This window comes from Anastrepha obliqua, chromosome 6, assembly GCF_027943255.1.
Source record: "Anastrepha obliqua isolate idAnaObli1 chromosome 6, idAnaObli1_1.0, whole genome shotgun sequence".
Lineage (NCBI taxonomy): Eukaryota > Metazoa > Arthropoda > Insecta > Diptera > Tephritidae > Anastrepha > Anastrepha obliqua.
Window position 1 is genome coordinate 25,740,949 of NC_072897.1, and position 22,994 is coordinate 25,763,942.

At 37.6% G+C, this 22,994-nt stretch overlaps 1 protein-coding gene across 3 annotated transcripts in view; it reads left to right on the forward strand.

Annotated features, from left to right (window-relative positions):
- Positions 1–22,994, forward strand: part of LOC129249823 (uncharacterized) — a 379,233-nt gene that overhangs the window by 214,745 nt on the left and 141,494 nt on the right. For all 3 annotated transcript variants that reach the window (XM_054889490.1, XM_054889489.1, XM_054889488.1), the window contains exons 9-12: positions 2,988–4,259; positions 4,642–4,909; positions 4,964–5,121; positions 5,420–6,518. In XM_054889490.1, coding sequence (XP_054745465.1) covers positions 2,988–4,259; positions 4,642–4,909; positions 4,964–5,121; positions 5,420–6,518 — 2,797 coding nt within the window. The remainder of the gene's footprint in view (positions 1–2,987; positions 4,260–4,641; positions 4,910–4,963; positions 5,122–5,419; positions 6,519–22,994) is intronic.

The window sequence follows — 22,994 nt, forward strand, 5'->3', positions numbered from 1 at the left end:
GGTTTTGAGGTAATACGAAACGAAGTATTGTCTTAATTTAGACGAAATATTGTTATTGAAAGCATGAAAAACGGTAAAGTGGACTACCTTTTGACATGGTAAACATGCGAATTTAATAGCATTTGGTGTTCATAAAATTACTCTGTCGTATGAAACGTTCTTAACAAAAAAGAAAAAACAAAGAACCATAATTTCTGCTGTTGAGAATGGAGCGAAATGGCCAAAGAATTGGAGTTTCCTCCTTCAACATTTATTTTAATTCTACAACAGATAGTGTATAATTCATGCACCTTCGCGTAGTAAATAATTAAAAAATTCTCTATATGTATCTCGTAATTCTCTTATTCATATTTCTAAAATATTACTGGTCCTTTGCGATTTCGAATTATCGGGATTCCGCTATGCTAACCTTCTTTTCACTTAAAGCAAAAAAATCTACAAATTAGAAAATATTTTAACTTTATATCCTTGCAAACATCGGACCTTCTGTCTGGAATGTTGACTTCCACATTGCATAATCTAGCGACTTGACAAGTCATACTCGCCCACCCGTTATTAGCTGTGGCTTTTAAAGTACAATAATTCGCAAATTAATTCGTACAAGTGATTCCTGAAATAATTAAAATAAAAATAATCTATAAGAATACATTTTAAAATAGTAGGTATACAAGTTTCTGTATTACAATTCAATTTAACAAAAAAAAGTCAAAACGGTTAGATTATGTAACTTTTGAGATATGAGTTTTATGAATATCATTAGTAAATTTGCTACATGCTTAGCAGGAATGGTTTTGGCGATGGATGGATATCTTATGTCCCAAAATTTGTATTTATTGGGATACCGTAGCTAAGTTTTTAGTTTTCCTTAAGCCATTCAGAAACTCTTTTCTATCAGTGTTAGTCCAGTAAGTAAGAATAAACAAGCTGCTTCAAATACCAAGGCCTGGTTTCCTCACAGTGTGAGATAGTTGCAGATTATTGGATACATCGGTTCTTCCTTTTCCTCATTCTTCCATTATCTTCAAAAATACAAGCTTACAAGTCTTCAGATATACTATATGTAGCATTTGAATTTTTTTTATTAATAAATGAATATTTTTCGATGAACTGTTTTTTATTAAAGAGAATGCCTTACCATTTGGTGCAGTCAAGAATACAATTTCCCTACAATACCTCCGAATCGCGGATTGTAGATGAGGAGACCAGACTACATGCAAAAGTAGCAGAACGTTATGGCCCTATAACCTGAAGCAATCGTCAACATTGTGTGTTCGGCGACTTTCTGCTATCGTCTCTTGGCTCTCCTTGACTCTATCATTGGGACGATTGGACCTACAACCTCAAGCTATCGTCGACATTGATAAACATGAAACGACGGGACGCATGGAGACTAACGGCAGTCATAACTGCCTTTTGGTCTATCGAAGAACAAGCAGCCAAAATGGGCATCCCCCGCAACACATACTGTCACAGTTGCAAACAACCGGAGAAAAAGGAAACAATCTGTCAACAATCAAAACTGTCTGGCTTAGATGTCAACAACCTAATAAGGTTCCTGAACCACACAGACTGAATATACGAGGTCTGTTAAAAAAATAAGGTGAATTTTCATGTTTCACAAGGCATGTTTAGTTGGTTTGTGAGAGGCATAAATAAGACAAGTGTTTTGCGTGTTCGGCGATTTTCTGCTATCGAAAAAAATGGCACATCAACAACCAATGAAAATGTGGAGAAAGTTAAGAAAATTGGTATGGAGAATCGTCAAATCACAATTAGAGAAGTTGCTGAGGATGTCGGCATATCGCTTGGCGCATGCCATGTAATCTTTTGTAAATTTTGGGCATGAAGCGTGTAGCAGCGAAGTTTGAAAATTCACCTTATTTTTTAACAGATCTCCTAGTTATGCTGCAAATAACCTAGTGCCAACTACTATTTTATTCTTCGTCTAATGAATCGTCTTTGAATATTTGAGTTGACATTTACATATGGCTGTGTAGATCTTGACAGCACACCTCAGTCATGTTACTCGACAGCCCAGCTCTGTTTTTTTACTTTCGTTTCGCTATTGACCTTGAAAATTCTCGCAGTTAGATCAAAGTCAAAGCAAATGGAGTAGTTCAAATTCCAACGCTAGATATGCAATCTCGTATACCCTTGATTTTCGGAGTGTCCATACTTGTGATGAATAATGTTCACGTTTGCCTGAAGATGGGTTCTTTTCTAACGAATAATCTGCTTCATCAGTCCTTGTTTTGCAAGTTTATCTGTCTTACAGTTTCTATTTCCTAAACTCAGCAAGGATGAGTATTTTCTGTTTAGCCAACTCCTAGAAAGATCGGTGACAGTCTAGCCCAAGTTTAGGATTACTCGTCGACCTGTACACCACTTCAATATAAATGGTTTCTCAACCTTTTTTGTGATAATAATATAAATGTTAATAAATTTTTTTTTTGTTTTTTTGACTTTTACGTTTGTTTATTTACTTATTTATTTTGAGATTGGTAATAACAATATAAAATTTTATTTTACTAATTTTAATTTCTGATCGTAGTTTTTTGGTGTATTCAAAAAATATAACTCTTAAACATTGATTTCTTACGAACTTAGGTGTAATGCGGTGCAGGAATATTTTATTTTAAAATCAAGTATATTATTTTTAAAAGATGTTTGTATAAAAATGTATAAATTTGCAAAATATTTTACTGTTCTTTGGCTAAAATTTTAGATATATATATTTTATGATAAAGTAGTTTGTCTAAAAGAGAACAAGTTATATTTGTTTTATATGCTTTTAATTTTACATGAATATGTAGTGAATTTGTACATAAACTGAAACCGTAACTATAATTCATAATTTATTAATATTTTATTCCTCATATATACATATTCATAATGTTTTTTTTATTATTTGTGAACTGTCCTGATTGGTTCAAGCACAAAAACTTCTATTGTTTTTCAACTAAATAACTAAAATAACATAATTTTAGCGCGATGAAACTTCGAGTGACTTGTCTAAAATGTTTGAGGTTACCGTGCTGGCTGCCGAGCCATTTTCCTCAAGCCTCGGCGTCGGCTCTGTTATAAAAAATATCTGTGTGCAACCAACTTCTACTCAACCACCATCTCTTTTTAATTCAACAAGCGGGGAAAACGATATCGGTCAACAACCATCTCAAGGCTTATCACATCCTGCTGAGATAATAATAGGAGACGGTAATCCTTATATCTCCTCAACTGCTGCTGCAGCGGCAACTTCAATGTCCTCATCTACAACAACTACAACATCAGAAACACCTAACAATAGCAGTGAGAATGTCATTGGATCTGGAACAGCTTCTCGAAAGACTAGCACTGCATCTGAATACACATCCCTATCGTCTGATTGCACACCCGACAATACAATTACATCGTCTACATCGGCTTTTGCAATGGAAAATCCACCTAATGATATTTATGACCAAGAAATTTGTAATGAAGTGGTGGGCTCTCTACCTCAAGCTGCAACTGAAATCGCATTTCACAAGGCTCAAGATAATGTTGAATTAGCGGATATCTCTCAGTTGGAAACGTTTGGAGATGACAAACATTCTGAAATATCACCTAATGCTGAACATTGCGCGGAGATAGACAATACAGCTTCACAAGCACCAGATAAGACTAAAAACATAGGAGAGAATGATGATGACGTTGAAAATAAAAACGATGGGATGGGGCCGACAATCGCTGCGCCTGTGACACGAAAAATATCGCGATTCCTTGTCAATCCAGTAATCTCATCATGTGGAGATGGCATATTGGAAGTAACTACAATGACACAAGTTCATCAAAATGCCTTTAATGCTGAAGGAGAGGTTGAACTGAGAACAAGAGCTTCAGGACCTCCCACAGAAGCCCAGCGATATAATGTAGGCACGCTTCCCGATTCTTGTGATAGCGCGGTATCGTGTGAGGATAATAATAATATTTTGTCGAATGGTGCGAATACCGCAATAATAACGACGGCAGCACCATTACAAATCACAAATTCCAACACTCAGACGATAATATTATCAGCCCCTGCGGCAAATAATTCAACCAGTAACACTTTGGAACAGTTAAAAATAGAATTAGAAAATATTACACATGCTCATGCTTTTGCTACGTCTGTTGTAGCCTCACTCAATAACGCTAATGAACAAAACAATTTGCAGCCAATGGCACAACCACCTATTACAGCGATATCATCACCAGCGCCTTCACAGCAACAACATCAAGAAGAGGTAGTAAAAAGTGTTGGAGTTCTGAATAACCATTTATGTTATTGTTTTCATTTTTCCATTTCTGTGCAAAAGTAATCCATTTTATTACTTTTTACTGCTTCTATTTAAGTTTTATGCTTGAATATATTAATTTGTACTCCTTGAAGGTTTTAAAATAAATGCAAAACTAAAGGGAATTGAAAATGTAAGAAAGTTAATTTTCTAATTATAGGTTTCGAGTAAAAATTATTGGCTGACGTCGCATCATTTAATTTTCCATTTCATTGTTGAAACAATATGTTTTATTCGTTTTTGCACATAAGTTATTTTCATACTCGAGTTATAAAAGTGCCGACTAAATAAGTATGACTAAAACGTTCGTAATCATCTCATTTATATACAGGTTAGCAAACCATCGCAAACAACATCTGCACAATCCTTTGGTCAAAGTACACCAACAGGCATTTTAAATTCAGCTCGTGGCTCTTCTGTTTACAACTCGCGTCGTACATCTCTTGACACAAGTGGAGGCTCCGAGTTTCAGCATCTTACTACAAATGTAATTGAAGGAGTTGAATCATCGTACCAAGTTCCTGGTGCCCATGTACGCACCAGCAGTGATGCTGCTTCGTGCACTTCAGCCCACACCCCTATTGACATACACCCGGAAGGTAAAATTGGACATGTCTAAAGCATTTTTTATTTTCTACAGTTCTGTTAATTAGTTGGCGGCGTAGGTGGAAGTACATCCAGTGTAAGCGCCGGTACCGGGCAACCTGAGTGCGCTGCACCTCATCGCCAAACTGGGGGCCTTACAAAAAATTCACTAGCTGATCTGGAGAAAAAATTAGCCGCTTTACGAAACGTCGATTTGGCGGACGAGGTAGACTTTGTTTTGTGCATTGTTTTTATAACTGTATTCTTATACAAATGTTCGTATAAACAAACAATTTTATACCTTTGATAAATATTACGGACTATTGAGTTGATTTGAAAAGTGATAAATAACACTTCAAAACGGCGAATATAGCCTAACGATTACATAAACGCATACTCAGGTTTCACGCCGAGACTAATACATTTGAATCAAAGGCATTTGATTGTTGGTTTATTTTTCAAAGGTATTTAAGTCAATTCCTGACGCAACAACATATTATTTTTTAATTCGCGTTCTGCGTTAGGCAAGAGGTGTTATTTCAGCCCAAAATGCAACTAATAAATTTCCAGAGGACCAGCGTAATGCGAGAAAAATATCGCGATTCAGTGTTAGTAGAGTACAAGAACAAAAGGGTGGAGGCGGAGGTAGCAGTGGAAATACTACCGATGTTCCAACGACTCCTCCAATTTGTGTAGAATCGCAAAAACTACGTATCGATTTACAAGCAATTGCTCAACAACCTGTCGGTCAAAATATAGTTAGTCTCGTAAATACACCAACCGAAGCTATTCATACCCCAGGACAATATGTTGCTATCAGTAGTGCAGTTAATAGTTGCGTAAATAGCGCCAATTCGGGGCAGCAGCTTATGTATCCTCAATCACTCCAACAACATAATCTTACGCAATTACAGCTTATTCAGCCTACGCAACCTTATATGCACCAACAGATTCCTAATCAGATATTACAACATCAACAATACTTGCAGCAGTTCCTTTTACAGAAGCAAGCACCTACACCAACATTGCAACCACCGCTACATATTCCTCCTAGCTTCAACCCACTACACCAAAACTTTCAAATATTACAACAGCTGAAAACACCTCTTCAGCAACAGCAGCAGCCGCAGCAATCACCTATAATTTTGCAAAAACAACAAATTTCTCAGCAAACGGCAATTCAGAGTCATGCTCAGATCCAAACGCATCCATCTCAGCTATCTCAAGTATCAAATTGTCAACATACAACAGTTCAGCTGCCAGGGTTAAATTCTCAGGCTCAAACTCAACAAGTTCAAAGTATAGCGCAAGTGCATCAAGTTAGTAATCCACAACAACTTCAAAAGACACAAACTCAAGATCAGCAGCATATTCAAAACATTCAACATATTCAGAACCAGGGGCAAGCTCGGAGCCAGCAGGTAATTCAGAACAACCCGCAAATTCAAAATCAACAAGTTCAAAATCAGCAACAAATTCAAAAAAAAATTCAATGTCAACAGTCAATTCATAACCAAGCGCAACCGGCTTCAAGTCCCCAGCAGCAACAACCTCAAAATACTGTGCAGCAAGGTGCACAACAGCATATTACATCTCAGGCGTCACAGTCTTCTACATATTCTGGTAAGTGGCAGATTAAGTACTGTAGTAACTAAGAAGTTTGGAAAATGTTTGTACTTTAACATTCTTCTCGTCGAACAAAATTTATTTATTTTTTTATTGCAGACGTACGTTAACCCAAAAGAGGTGGCGAAAATTTAAATTTTTAGAAAGAAAGATAGAATTTCAAATATGTATATTTCGTTGGTGGATAGATACTTCTTTCTCGACTTGAATGAATGGTCCGAAGTCGCTGAACCGATTTTGATGAAATTTTGGTGTGTTGGGAGTATGCCCGTAAATTTTTATAAGTTTGTTTCGACCAGCGATCACATTACGATCATATACTAGTTGCATGATTGTTAATATGTTTGCGAACAAAGAAAATACGCTTTTCAGACTGAGTTTAACCCTACGAAGTTCACTGCTTAAGTTTAAAGTACGTTCACATGTGCAGTGATTAGCAATAAATCCACAAAATTATTCTACCCGTTCACAAATGACTGATTACCTGCAAAATTGACAATCAGCTGTCAATACATCAAAGGCTTTTCTGTATAGGAATTGCTTTGGTAGAATATTTTGGAGTTTTTGGTTTGTTTAATTATAATTATGAAGAAAAGACAAGAAGAAGGAATAATTAATTTAATTGCGCAATATTTGCTTGTAATAAACAGTTGGAGGAAATCCGTAAACCGCGTTTACTGAGGTTTCAAAAGATTATGGCAGCAGTACGCATGCGAAATTCGATATTACATTTTATAATAAGTAATAAGAGGACACACGTCTATGAACACACGCTTTTTTCTGTTATTATGAATGCATAATACTGTGCGACAGTGATATTATACTTTTATGGAGACCTAGTACAATTTGTAGGTATAGTAAAACTAAGAAACATGGTATAGGAGAAATTTCCAATACACCCCCAAAATCTCATTTTATGGCCATAAAACCGTTTTTCTGTAGGTTGATGTGAACAATCACTCCTAACTTCGCCAATTTCCATCCGATTTCGAGTTTGTTTTTTTAGTTCGAAAGAACAAAAACAAACCTTTTTGACAGTGTGTTGACAATTTTTCTGAAATGACAACTGACGAGACTGTAGACGAAAGTATTTGGAATTTTTTAATTTTTTCTAAATTTTTTCAACGTTGACATAATTTTTACGATATTATCCGTTATTGAGGATTTTTTTTAGTACACTACTGTTATAGTAAATTTAATTTTGCGTCGAATGGGCTATATTTGACTGTAATTGAATTAAAATTAATGGAGTTGTGTGAGTTTTAAGATTTTATTTTTTTTTTACTAATTTGGTATGTAGGTATAACTTACGCTAAATGGGAATAAGGGCGCGTTTCGAAGCATGAAAATGATAACAAGTGTCATTATAAACACATAATATTTATTGGAGTATTGTGCAGTGCAGCACTGTACGGTATGGTATGGTGCGGTACGGTGCAGTACACAAAGGAACTGGTTCCAAACTTAAAAATGCATTGGAAACGGCCCTTTGGAGTTAAGTATCGGACGGTACATTTGTCATGTTGTTGTTGTTGTAGCAGTATCTTCGCCCTGTCAGTGTAGTGTAATTACCGGTCGTCTTCGTCTAGCTCATCTAACGGTAGGCCCAGGAAACTAGCTGTTTCGACAGGTTGGGTCCAGAGGGAAAGAGGTGTTAGATGAGTGGGTTTTATAGGGCATGTGAAAAGGTGGTTAGTGTCGTGCGGGGTGCCTTCACATGCCGGACATATGTTTAGTATGTCGGGGTCGATTCTGGATAGGTAGGAGTTTAACCTGCTACAGTATCCAGAATGTAATTGTGCCAAAGTTACGCGGGACTCTCGGGGAAGCTGGAGCTCTTCGTCTGCGATAGGTGGTGGTTAGACTCCGTTAACGGCATTCGGGGGTCGGGAGCTTAAGAAGGTGGTAAGGGTCTCCCGATGAATGTCGTTTATGGCCTGCCTGTACACTGTCTGATCCTGGAGTGGTCTGCCAGTTTTTTCCTGGATCTCGTCCGCGTAATTAAGGAGATGTCTCCTGATGTGCCCGGGAGGGGGCTCAGGCTCAAGCAGGTGTCTGCCTGGGTGAGGCCTGCGGTAACACCCTAGCAGAAACTGCTTGCATTTTGTTGTGCTCCTTTACAGGGAGCATGTGAGCCTCGTCGTGCAGGTGTTGGATTGGGGACATCAGGAGACATCCTGTCGCGGTCCTAATTGCAATATTTTGGCAGGTCTGGAGCTTCGTCCACTGCGTATCACTGGTTCCAGGCGACCAGACAGGCGCAGCATAGTTTAGAACCGGTCGGCCTATTGCTTTGAAAGTCGACAGCAACATTTCTTTGTCTTTGCCCCAAGTACTGCCGGAAAGCGACTTGAGGACCTTGTTGCGATTCTGTACTCTCGTTGCAATAGGGGTTGTGTGCGCTGAGAAGGAGAGCAAGCTGTCAAAGGTGACTCCCAATATTCTGGGGTTTTTTACCGTCGGTATTGGGGTATCATCGACGTACACCTGAAGTTGCAGCTTGACCTTGTTTGTCCAGGTGGTAAAAAGGATCGCCGTAGATTTAGTGGGAGAAAGGTATAAGTTTGTCGCAGTGAAGAAGCGAGAAAGGCGGGCGAGGTAGTCGTTTACTTTGGCGCATAGGCCTTCAATGTCAATGCCCGACGCCATTATCGTGCAGTCGTCGGCGTATGAGACCAGTGAGACTCCCTATGGTGGCTGGGAGAAATTAAAAGAAATTAAAAAGCAAGGGTGAAAGGACACCACCCTGCGGTACTTCCTGCTTTATTTTCCTCTGTTTTGAAGTTTGGTCTCGAAATATCACCGACGAGTGACGACCACTCAGGTAGTTCGCGGTCCACCTCTTCAGCCTTGGCGGGAGTGTCGACTGTAGAATGTCATCTAGTAGCGTGGTGTTGCTGACTGTATCGAAAGCCTTTTGAAGGTCCAACGCTACTCGGACAGTCCTCTCGCAGGGTCGGTTTTGGTTTAGTCCACGGTTTACCTGGGTGTTTATAACGGTGAGTGCCGTGGTGGTGCTGTGCACTCTTCGGAAACCATGCTGGTGTGGGGCTGGAGTCAGGTGTTCTGTGAGGAGTGGGAGTAGAAGGGCTTCAAGCGTCTTCACTACTGGGGAAAGGAGAGTTATCGGACGATAAGACTCCCCTTGGTTGGCGGGTTTCCCAGGCTTCAGTAGTGGGACCACTCTCCCTAATTTCCACTTATCAGGAATGATGAGAGTGGCCATAGACAGGTTGAACACCTTGGTGAGGAATTGTACTCCCAAAGGACCCAGCTTCTTCAGCATCAGCATGTTTAATCCGTCAGGGCCAATGGCCTTAGATGGTTTCATGTGTTTGATGGCCCCCTGAACCTCGTCGCTGGTGAAAGGAAGCGGTGCACTGTTGTTTGGCAGTTTGTGCAACCGTCTGGTGGCACAACGTTTGGATCTGTCGACCGGAGGATGCAGTATAAATTGCCGGCTAAAATAGCTCGCGCATCTGTTCGGATCTGTCGGGTTCGACAGGGACCTTACGGTGGACCAGAGCTTGCTCACACCAGGGATGAAGTTACAGGACTTAAGATGCTCTACCCATTTGGTCCGCTTGTGTTGGTTGACCAGTTGCCGGATCTCCAAATTGAGGCCTTTTATGCGGGGATCCCCGGGATCTACCTGACGTAAGCGGTCACGCTCGTTCGCCAGAGCGGTTGCTTCAGCTGGGAAATCGGGACCTAATTCCCGGATTCGTCCAGCAGGTGTGAAGCGAGCCGCGACGGCTGTGAGCGCCTTGCGGAATGCGCGTTCACCTGCGCGCACATCGGTGGGAGTGGGTAGGGCTGCGAAGATGTCCTCAGTAAATTCCGCGAATCTGGTCCAATCAGCTTTGTTAAAGTTGATGTATGACCGGTGATCCGCGGAAACAAAGTCGGCAGGTTTCTCGATCGAGATGATAATGGGCAAGTGGTCTGATGCAAGCGATAGCATAGGTCGCCAGGTTATGGTATTTATCAGACCAGCGCTAGCAAGTGTTATTGTGGGCGAGCTGCTACAGTTGCCCACTACCCTGGTGGGGGCATCGTCGTTTACAGTGCTGAACGTCGAGTCGTCTATCTGCTCTGCCAATAGCTGTCCCCTACGATCATTTGACAGGCTTGAATGCCAAAGATCGTGATGCGCGTTAAAGTCACTTACTACCAATCGGTTTTCTCCCCTGATGAGCGCGCCAATATCAGGGAGATATCCTGCCGGGTAGCAGGTGACAGGGAGTATGTAAATATTATATATTTCGAGCTCGGCATCGCCTGACCGGACAGCTATACCTTGACGTTCTAAGGTGCTGTCCCTGCGGTCGATGCCTTCATCGATAAGACGATACTGCACTGAATGGTGGACTATGAACGCTAGGCCACCACCGTTATCTCGCTCGCGGTCCTTTCTGTGCACATTGTAGCCGTCCCTGGTGATCAGGGGCGAGCTAGCGTGCAGTTTCGTCTCCTGGGCCCCAGCTATCTTAATTCCGAACCGGCTCATGAAGTCGACTATCTCATCAATCTTGCTCGTAAGTCCATTGCAGTTTAGTTGCAGAAGCTTGAAGCTTCGCGGGAGGGTTGTCGTAACTCGGGTGGTGAGGGATGCGTGATGTTGTCTGCGTTGGTCCTGCTGTGTGTTCCGCAACAAAGGGTGTGGCCTGATGTTGGCTGGTGGCCGCGCCACTGGGGGCGGTTGTGGGTGCAGAGCTCTGCAGCAGGGGCAAAGTAGTCGCGTGTCCACTCACGGGTGGTGTGCAGGCCGGAGCACCTCCGAAAATGGCACCAGCCATTGCAAGAACTGCATTGGACAGTTGTCAAGTTCCGAGGAACTACGGTCTGACACACGGAGCAGACTGTGCGGGGGACCAAGAGCTGCTGGTTTGTCCCCGCGCTGGGGTAGGAGCAGGAGGGTTGTGGGTTTAAAAGGGAGTTGTGTTGCTCCTGGGGGCTCCTTGCGGTTGAGGTGTTGTTTGTGGCGGCAGTGTGATGTGCCGGTACTGAGGGCAGTGTAGCCGTAGAGGCAGGGGCCGCTTGTGAGCGGGAGCAACACGTGGCCACATACCTTGTGGACCATTCCCTGTGTGTCTTAAGGCCTGAGCAGGACTTAAGATGGCACCACCTGCACTGGTTATACCTAACCGAGGTGGAGTTCGGGTGGAGCCGTTTGTGGCAAATGCAGCAGTAGAATACCTCTGGTCCGGGGTTGGGTTCGACGCCAGCCCGGAAGAGAAGTATTTGGAGCAAACTGGCTGCAATGAGTTGCTCCTGTGACGTAAGATTGGGGGTAAAATACGGTACACTAGACAGGGCTAATATACTGGGGCGACAGCCCTTGGTCGGGAAAAACCCGAGTCATTCCGGTAACGTAGAACCGGCTGCCATGGGAATGTAATACATTTGTCATTCTCTTCATCAGTTTTGAATACTTCTCTGTAAGAAATTCGATCAATATCATTCATCTTCAAGCCGTTATCAACTAAATTGCATTGTTTAAATCAAGAAGCGAGCGTTTCAGATTGTTGGCCCATAATTTCAATTTCAATTTATTTGATTTGTTTTGTACATAGTAAGACAGAGTCTTGTGGTAGTACATCTTCTTATAATTCTAGAATACGAGGATGGTATACATAGAAATGCTACTTAGATTTAAAACGATTTCAACTATTAAACTTATAGACTAAAACTTAGAGTAGTAAGTGAGAAGAAGAGAAAGATGGTGGGAATGGGAGAAGGAAAGGGGGATTTAAGGTTAGAAGTAGTTAGAAACTGCAGTTTTAAAACACCTTGCTTGTTTTATAAGTTTTATTGTAGTTGGTATAGAATTCCATAGTTTTATGGCACTAACAAAGAACATGCGTTCTGATTCCAAGTAAGTGTAAGTCGGAACAATTAGATTCAATATTCGGGTGCACTGGCATTGTTTAATATTTTTATACAGGTACAATGGTTTTTGTGTGTATATTAATTTATGCAAGAACAAAAGAGAGCGTATTTTGAGATACGAGTCGAGGTTATGATCGACAATCTGTTTTGAGTAGATAGATATATGGTCATATTTCCTTTTTTCAAACACGAAACGCGCTGCATTATTTAAAGCGGTTTGCAATTTATGTTTCGAATTATTATCAAGCCTGCAATATACTAATTCAGCGTATGATACATGAGGAACAATGAGTGATCTAACAAGTTTTAATTTAGTTTGCCGTGGCAGTAAGTAGGCAGTACAATATAGCTTTCTAAGAATATTATATACCTTGTTTACAACAAAGTTTACATGGTCAACGCATGATAATCTTGAATTTATTCTGAAACCCAGGTTGGTTACTATGTCATCAAAGTTAATATTTACTTCATTAAGTAATATTGGCGGCAAAGAGCTAAGGTCATACTTTGAATGAGAAATAGCAATCGACTTCGTCTTTGACTCATTTAATTTCAAGTTGTTAGATTTTGACCATTTAGAAATACGAGTGAGGTCTTCATTAAGCCTTGCTATCAAATCTTCAATAAGACCTATTGGCCTTGACAGGTAGATCTGGGTGTCATCAGCATAGAGATGAGGTCTTCATTAAGCCTTGCTATCAAATCTTCAATAAGACCTATTGGCCTTGACAGGTAGATCTGGGTGTCATCAGCATAGAGATGAATCGAAGAATTTTGGCAACACTCAACAATATCATTAATGAAAATGCAAAATAAAATTGGACCTAAAATAGAGCCCTGCGGCACACCTGACGTAATTGGTTTTAGACTTGAGTAGTTATCACCACACTTAACTTGTTGTAACCGATTCGAAAGGTAACTTTTTATTAGTTGCAGAGAAAATGCTCCAAACTTATAGTGTTAGCACAATTTTTGCAGTAAAATGTTGTGATCAATAGTATCAAATGCTTTTGAAAAATCGAGTAATACTAGCACTGTTAGGTAGTTTTTATCATAAGCAGAGCGAACATCTTCAAAAATTTTAAGCATAGCTGTGGAGCAACTATGCAGACTTCTGAAACCCGACTGGAAATTACTCAGCAGATTGTTCTTGTCCAAGTAGCATGTAATTTGTCGCGCCAAAAATTTTTCAAATACTTTCGATAGGGCAGGTAAAATTCTTATTGGTCTGAAGTGCTGAGGAGCGGTAGAGCATTTTATTTTAGGCACAGGTATTATATTTGCTATCTTCCAAAGATATGGAAATGTGGATGAGGTGATTGAAAAGTTAATTATGTGCGTAAGTGATGGTATTACAAATGGTAGAATAATTTTAAGAAATTTAAGACAAATGACGTCGGTCCCTATGGCATTAGATTTGACAGTATGTACACATTGTATCAAATCCATCTCAGTTGCAGACACAAATTCAAACTCACCGTCGTCAACATGCTCTCGTAGAGGAACTTTTACAGGTATGTCGAGTGGAGCCCTGTTAGATGCTAGAAAGTGAGTATTTACGATTTCTGGGTCCAAACTGCACACGGACTTATTCTCTCCTGAGACACCTAAGGTTTTTCCATAGGACTTTCGGAGGTAAACTATCGTTGAGCTTCCATTGTGGATATGCCCTTTTGGCATCTCTAGTGATTGCAGTTACTTTATTTCTTGCTACACGATATTTTTGCCACGAGTGAGTGTTTCTATCATTTTTCCATTTCTTATATGCTTTACTACGCTCTCTAATTAAAGACAATATCTCACGCGTAAACCATGGTTTCTATTTTCCGTGGACTTTAACCTTACGCAACGGAACAAACCTATCAAATAGATGGCTGACTAAAGCATTGAAATGTTGCAGTTTTTCATCCACTGTTGTGAATAACCGACACATATTCCAATAGTCTCGGCAGCCTCCTTATTTAAGAGATCATGCTGAATAAGCTTAAAGTCTCTAAAAAATATCTCCTTTACTTGATTGTGTCTGTTGAACTGGATGTTGTAAGATAAGAATATCAACTCGTGGTCGGAAACTCCAGCCATAGGAAGTTGATCAATATGACTGACGTAATCTCTGTCACTGACGCAAAATACATCCAAAAGACTTGGTTTGCAGTGGGGTGCAAAGCGAGTAGCATATTCATTAATTAAGGAAATTCCTAATGATTGGAAACTATCTATCAAACTCCTGGAGGAAAAATTATCACAAAGAAGGTCTACATTTAAATCACCACACACAATAATATGTTCATAGGAGATGTGGAATTCCGCTAATTTATCAAATTTCACTGAGAGGTCATTTCTATTGCTAGGGTTGTAAATACATGCAACAAGACATTTGGTATTGTTATCATAAAATTCAACAAAAATGTATTCGACTTCTTGAAAATGATCTGATCTTCTGATCTCTTTCCATTTAAAATTATTTTTAAAATATAAAGCAATACCACCTCCTCGAGTCTTCGTAGTCCTATCACATCTAATAATAGTGTAGTCGCACAGGGAATATACATTATTATCAATATAGTCTTTAAACCATGTCTCTGTAATATATATTAAGTCAATGCTCAAATTATCAAAAACAAAATTTAGATAGTCAATTTTTTCAGCATTCAAACTTCGCGCATTCAACTGACAGACATTAAACCCATTGTAGCGATTAGAAATGAGTTTAAGCAATCCTCTTGCATGTTCTTTGTCTACTTGTTTTGCTATTTCATTACGCATTGACAGTTTATGGTTGGGAGGATACGCAAGGTGGAGGAATTTAAATAAAGCAAGGGGATAATGAGATAGATAGGAATGAGATCAAAATAAAAAAGATTACATTGTAAAGCCAAGAATATGAAAAGTACAAAAAAGATGAACGAAATAGAAATGATACTAAAATAAAAATGATTACAATGCAAAGCAAAGAGTTTGGAAAACATAAATGATATATTAAATAAGAGAATAAACTTAACGCAGACATAACATTAATAATATAACGCATAAATGTTTGATGACGGATTACGTCCATTTTACAAAAACAATAATCATCTGGTTTATGATAAGGCTGATGATGCCACATCATCGGAGAATATAAAGAAATTCGACTTTTTTGACAACGTTTTGATTTATATCTCTTGAATTTCAATGAACACTCAGTACAAGCAAATTTCGGTTCATACCAGCGATCCGAAGTATTATATGTAAGCTTAAAGAAATCGTTGTAGCCATCAACCAGAGCTTTATTACTCTGTAACTTCAAACAATGCTTTTGATCCACAAACCACATATGAAACAAAACTTATTGCGATTATCGCATTTCACAAATTGAAGCAAAACAATAAAACTTTGACGTTTTAATAAGGTTAAATTATAATAACAAACTTCTTTTGTTAATCAATGTACAGTGTGAACTTTGGTACACTTGGGAGCTTTTTCATATTTCTATTGAAAAAAAAGTGTGATAATATGTGAGATATTTTCGTAAGTTCTAACCAGGGTTTGCATTGCTGACTGTCAAATAGCAACAGCAATAGTAATTTGACTATTTCATTTACAATGCATAGTCGTTTTTTGCGCAATAACCGTGACGATCGCTTTAGCTATGAAGTAGCTGCATGTTAAATGAAAATGAAATATGCAAACACTCAAATGAAACGAAGTGCTTAACTGACGACTATAAACGACGAACAAGTGTAAGTCGACAGCCACAGTTCTTCGTATAACAATTAACTATTGCTGCTTATAAAGCTAGATATACACGAGGCAACCGTTGAAGCAACGTGTTGCAGCAACGGTTGCCTTTGTTTAAGAATCACGTTGCGACCGTTGCTTCATTCTCAGTATGTGTATAACTGTGGTGCAGGAAAGGTACAAGCGGAAGATACGTAAAATTAAATTTTTTAAATGATACGTAAAATTACTTCTCTTTATAATTGACGAACTTTTGTACGAAAATGAGGAGAAGAGATGCAACAAAAGAAGAGAAAGAAAATTTGGTCCAAAAATTTAAAAAAAAAATCGAATTTTCGAACGAGAGGCTGCTGAAAGAACTGAAGCAAAATGAACCAGCGGACTATAAAAATTACATGAGGATGGACGAAGCCCTGTTTAGAAAATTGTTGGACTTCGTAAAGGCCAAAATAACGAAACAAAATACCATAATGAGAGAGGCAATATCAGCAGAAATTAGACTGGCAATAACTTTGCGGTATCTTGCAACAGGAAACTCTTTTGCGGACTTGAAATTTTTATCAATTTTATTGTATTCATTTTTAAATTGTTCGTATGCTTTTTTTCTAAAATTTTTGTTTTTATATTTTTCACTACTTATATCCCACAGCTCTCTCAAATTTTTATATTCGTTAATAAAATTAACATAATTTTCATTATTTTCAATTGCCATTTTTTCCTTTTTCACTTCATTTTACTTCGCACGAACCTTCTTCCTCCTTCTTCGCTTGTTTTCAACGAACTGAACGAGTAAAAGCAGTAAACAATGATAAACACGAAGCAACGGTTGCAGCAATCTATCCCAAAAATCAAATTTATTTGATATTTCAGGCAACGGTTGCAGCAACACGAAAATCAATTGGCAACACAGCTACACACGAGGCAACGGTTGCTTCAACATGGCCGTGTTGCTGCAACGGTTGCCTGGTGTGTATTTAGCTTAAGAACTATAGTTGTTTGAATGCATCATTGTAATAACTGCGACAATTTCTTAGAGTACGATTTGAAATGAAATGGTACTAGTAAAAGAAGCATAAAATGCAATGACTAAATCGACTAAAGTATGTTCATATGTAGCTGCATAGATGTGTTTGATTGCAGCTTTAAATGAGGAAAATACAATACAATGATACTGTCTAAAAATAACTAGAAAAATTTATATTTGGTTATACATACATACATAGTAGCTAGATGCTCGCAAATAAAAACAATTGCGTTTTTTTTTCTTTTTTGTTAAATTCAGTGTGATTTTTTTTTTACAGGGGCAACTATCATATGAATATGTTAATCCACCCAATCCATTATTCCATCCATATCTTCAAAGAGGGACAATTCGTTAACTGCTTTATCTGAATACATCGGGTTTAGCTTAACAATTAGGATGTCCTTTAACATATCCTGGCCCAGTCGGTTGCGGTTATCCGTTAGTATCAACTTTAGGGATGAAAACGCCCTTTCAATCGTAACCTAATTAATCACGTATGAGTGGACCAAAAGACCAAAAGAGGAAAGATGTAGCAGGGACACTGACAATATGCATAGATATGTATGTATGTAGAAATGTGTACATTCCTGTTTGTGTATGACCTAAAGATTGCTAATACATATGTATTTATGTGTGTGTGTATGAATGTTTGTCGTTTGATATTTGCCTGTCATCGCTTGTTTTGCACATATTTTTACGGCCTTATCATGTATGAGAACAGCCACTACCAAAATATTTTTGTGCTCATATGTAGGTATGTATATGAGCAAAGCAAAATATTTTGTAGCGTCTCAATCATGGGTGATAAAAAAATTTAAAAAATACAAATTTAAGTACACGTACATATGTACATGTTTGAACCGCGAGTGAGAAATTAGAACTCTGCTCGTTTTTTAGATATTAAAAAAAATATTTTTAACTAGCTTTTGATTTTGACTCTAAGTAATTACCTGCGTTGGAGGTACCGCAAAGCATATATTAGTGAGCGCATACAGTTCCGGATCAGCGAATTGCCTCTCTTTCCAGAATTCGAGTACGTTTGTGCTGATTCTTTGAAAAGATAATTTCAAATTTTCAATTTTTCTGTATACATCGATGTCATCGTCATTTCTGACCTCGAAGTTTTGGCAAAGGTATGCATTTATATATTCGTCTTCATCTTCGCGATGCTCTTCATTCAATCTGACTGATGTGTTATTGAACGAACTTGTTTTGTCGGATTTAATGCATCCCATTTCTTTTAGCCTGCCATAAAGTTTTTTCAAATAGGTGATTGCGTCTGCTCTTTTATCCGCTGTTAAGGTGTGATTGAAACGTGGATCCAAAAATAGACAAGCGTTTAGACTATCATTTGCTAGCAACTTGGACGTCCTAATTTTAAGGTTGCGAAGCAGATTTTTTCCAATTGTGTGAGACAACGAATCATCATGTGTTTGCAAAATGTTTTTTGTTAAAAGTTTGCATCTTAGCCATTGTGCATAGAAATCACCATAATGCAATACTTCTGCTAGAAATTTAATAATCGTTTTTTGAGGTGGTTCAAAAACTGTATAGTAACTTTTTATAAAAGCCCATAAGTCATCGTTTAGTTCAAAGTTTTCATGCTGCGATTTATTTTTTACAGACTCAATGTTAACTAATACATCTTTGGAATTATATATGTTTTTAATCATATTGTAGCTTGATGCCCATCTAGTTGGGCAATCCAGTTGAGGTAGGGCTAATTTTTTTAGTTCAAAAATTTCACGGTAACCGTTGGAATTTTTTTTATGTACTTGGTCAAATTTCGGCAGTTCATTAAATAACTTTTTATCACAGGATCTTTAGTGCTGTCTAATGCGCAAAGTTGAGCAGTATGTGCTGCACAGCGGCAAATCTCAATGTCTCCCATTTGTATTTTTAATGTGTCATTAAACATTTCTATGTTTTTCAAGTAAACGTCATTGGCTTCATCTACATCGTCTCTATCTTCTTATAAAACGCTGCAGTGCGATAAAATTTTTGATGATTTAATTATGTTTGCCCCATTATCAGATGTGATGGACACAACTTGATTAAGACCGACCCTGGTTCTAACCAGTTCTGTTGTATGCAGTACAGTGTACTCTTATGTAAACACATATACTCCAATAAATATTACGTATCTATAATAACGCATCAAAACACGTCCTTATTCCCATTTAGCGTAAGTTATACTTACATACCAAATTAGTAAAAACAAAAAATAAAATCTTTAAACTCACACAACTCCATTAATTTTAATTCAATTACAGTCAAATATAGCTCATTCGACGCAAAATTAATATAAATTTTCTATAACAGTAGTGTACTAAAAAAATCCTCAATATCGAATAATATCGTAAAAATTATGTCAAAGTTGAAAAAATTGAGAAAAAATAAAAAAATTCCAAATATATATTTCCGTCTACAGTCTCGTCAGTTATCATTTCAGAAAAATTGTCAACACACTGTCAAAAAGGTTCGTTTTTGTTCTTTCGAACTAAAAAAAAAAAATCGAAATCGGATGGAAATTGGCGAAGTTAGGAATGAATCTTCACATCAACTTACTGAAAAACGGTTTTATGGCCATAAAATGAGATTTTGGGGGTGTATTGGAAATTTCTCGTATACCATTTTTTTTAGTTTTTCTAGGTATACCCACGAGTTGTGCTAGGTCTCCATAAAAGTATATTTAATTTTTTTTTATCACACAGTGTAATTTATAATACCTAACAAAAATTGTATTGGAATTATGTCTGCCAACCTGTTTTCTTTGTCGGCATCCATTTTATTTAGTTTTTACTTTGACGTTTCTCTTCACATTCGTAAAAATAATCATCTATTACACAAAATACATAGAGTTATATATAAAAAGGTATGGTAATAATCTAGGATTATTTAACAATCTCAGATTCCGGGATAACAATTTTTGTATGGGTATAATCGCTCTTTAATTAAGGATTGGGAGTTAAACATGAGAAAGTAGATAATCTACTTATATGTGAACGTATTATTATAATGTTTTCTATTTTCGAAAAAATTTCATTATACGGTAATATTACGAAAATGTTGCGTATTTCATTTTATAACAGCAAGAAAAATTCAACCCTTTGCAAATTGTATTATATATTCAGCCACATTCTGAATATAAATCAACAATTTTTTTTCTATTCCCTTTCCTTCTATCAATGAAAATCGCTAAAGAATTTTTCCCACTTCTTCATTCGCTTGAACTATATTAATAAAACTACTCAGATGTAAACGAACTGTTTAAAGGCTTCAACAGCTTCTTCAGGCTATTGACCTGGTATTTAATTTTTGATGTTCGGAAACAAAAAAGTCATTATCATCATTTCGATCTTTTGAGTGCTCTTTTGTATGTGCCGATACGTGACAGCTCGTATTGTCTTGGTGACGGATTATTCGTCTACCGCGGTTGATTTTTCTTAATTCTCCTTCTCTGGCAATAATAGTTAATTTTTCGGAAAGTCTTTTTATTTTATTTTATTTATTAGTAGTAAAAAAGTACAATAATAAGAAGTCATAATTTTTGGTTGAATATTGTTTGCTTAATGTTTTATTAAAATTACTTCTGCGCTTTCGCTAAATAGAGTGACAAATCCTGATACTACTTCTTCACTTAGGATTGAGAAAGCTTTAAAATGAATGTAAGTATTTGCTATGTATCACGCAGCACATATCTTTCATGTCTTCTGGTTTACATACATTTATCCACGTAAATTGGGCTAAAGAAACGTCCCCATTTTTTCGGATCTCCGTTTGCTGTAACAATAAATGAGTCGTTTTAATTAGGGTACATATGCCAAAGGGTGCTGTGTCGAGATATATATTAATATTTCTAAACTTGGTATTTGTAGATCAATTTTGCTCATACCTGACACTTTCACTCTTAGCGTGAAGATAAATAAAACAATGCCACGCGAAAAATATACAGATATATAAAAATTCAATAACATTTCATATGTAGATAAAATTTGGAAATCAGTTGAAAAAGAACCATGTTGTATCTTCTTGAAATTGTAACTTAACCCCCCTTGGTTTTATATGGAATTTTCTTTTTCGTGTGAGCCGGCATGGCTGCCTTGAAACGGCTTTGACGGAACCATTTCAAATCATTTATAGTGTTCATTTGTTTCATTTTGATGTGTATCGTCATTTTAGTAATGGTCGTCGTTGAAATCAGTCGAAAAAATTAAAAATTACAGTTGAAAAATTTCATCTTTTCGTTTGTGAAAAAGTGACCAAACATTGCAGAAATTTCTGCAAAAATTCAAAACAGGTATGTTTCTTCATCACAGTGAAATAATCATTCACATTCAATTTTAGATGTTACCTAGCATTATACGGTGAAATTAACAATAAAAACTTCCTCTTAGTGTATTGAAATTAAAATTACTTTGCTTTAATTTTTACGCTTAATCCAGAAAGACCGTCTGTAGACGGTCTACCTTTTCTGTAACCTGGCGAGAGAACAAACACAGGTAATGTAAAATAGTTAAAATAGTCAAACTCGTTTTTAGCGTACCAAATTAACGTTATATGAATTTTACATGATTTTTCACGATTAGTTGTAGTCTGCTGGATAGAGGGTTAAATAGTACTGTTAAGCCAGATTCTGGCAAAATAATAATATAATATAAACTAAATAATATTGAAGTTAAAAAAGTGAAATTGTATTAAAGCCTAATATTAAGTTTATTTTATATTGTTTAAAAATTGTTTATTTATAAGTAGGTATGTAGTACACTTTACTGTTTCTCGCTGTCGCTATTTCTATTTACTTCCGAACATTGACCTTATTCTACAACTATACCTATTTTCCGTTCTTCCTATTTCTATTTACTTAACTGCAAACTCTCTCTAACTCTCCACTTACTGTTCTTCCATTTCCGCTATTTCTCGTATCTTAGTTTTAGGCTTAATATAAGGACAGTACATTGTAATAAACTCCACTATTGAATTTGTAATCGGACGTGCACGGTGTTTTCTTTTTCAATTCGCGGCGTTACAGGCAAAATCATTTTAGTTCGCGCTTCTACCCTTATTAACCTTTTTTAAATAAGTTAAATATTTTCACAAAATAGTGAAGATTTTTCATGGCGCCCGAGCAGGGACAGTAGTGCTTGAAGAGGCTCGTGATTCCTACAAATCAGAGATTGTGTTTGAATTAAAAGGCGATACTAAGCTGGATGCTGAACAAAGTCTAAAAACGATTAAAAATTGGTACAAAGCTTGGAAGCGAAAGTAACAAACACAAAGTGATAGTGACAAAAGACCACAAGTTGGCAAGTTGTGCGCGCAAAATATTTAATAATTAAGAATTAAATTAAATAACCAACTAAATTAATAGGACTATGTTTAAGTTCGTGCGGTTTTTTTTCGAAATTTGAAACTTTATTGACGTAAAATGGTTACAAATTTAATATTCAAAGTATTGTCCATCGCTTACTACTACTTTTTCCCATCTTTCTGGCAATTCACGGATTCCCTTTGTGAAAAATTCGGTCGGTTTTGCCGCAATCCACGAATCGATCCATTTTTTGACTTCATCGTAATTACGGAAGTGCTGGTCAGCCAGGCCATGTTGCATCGATCGGAAGAGATAGTAATCGGATGGCGCAAGGTCTGGACTATACAGCGGGTGGGGTAGGACATCCCATTTGAGCGTTTCTAAGTATGTTTTGACCACTTGTGCAACATGTGGCCGAGCATTGTCATGTTGCAAAATAACTTTGTCGTGTCTATCGGCGTATTGCGGCCGTTTTTCTCGCAGTGCTCGGCTCAAACGCATCAATTGTCGTCGGTAGACATCCCCC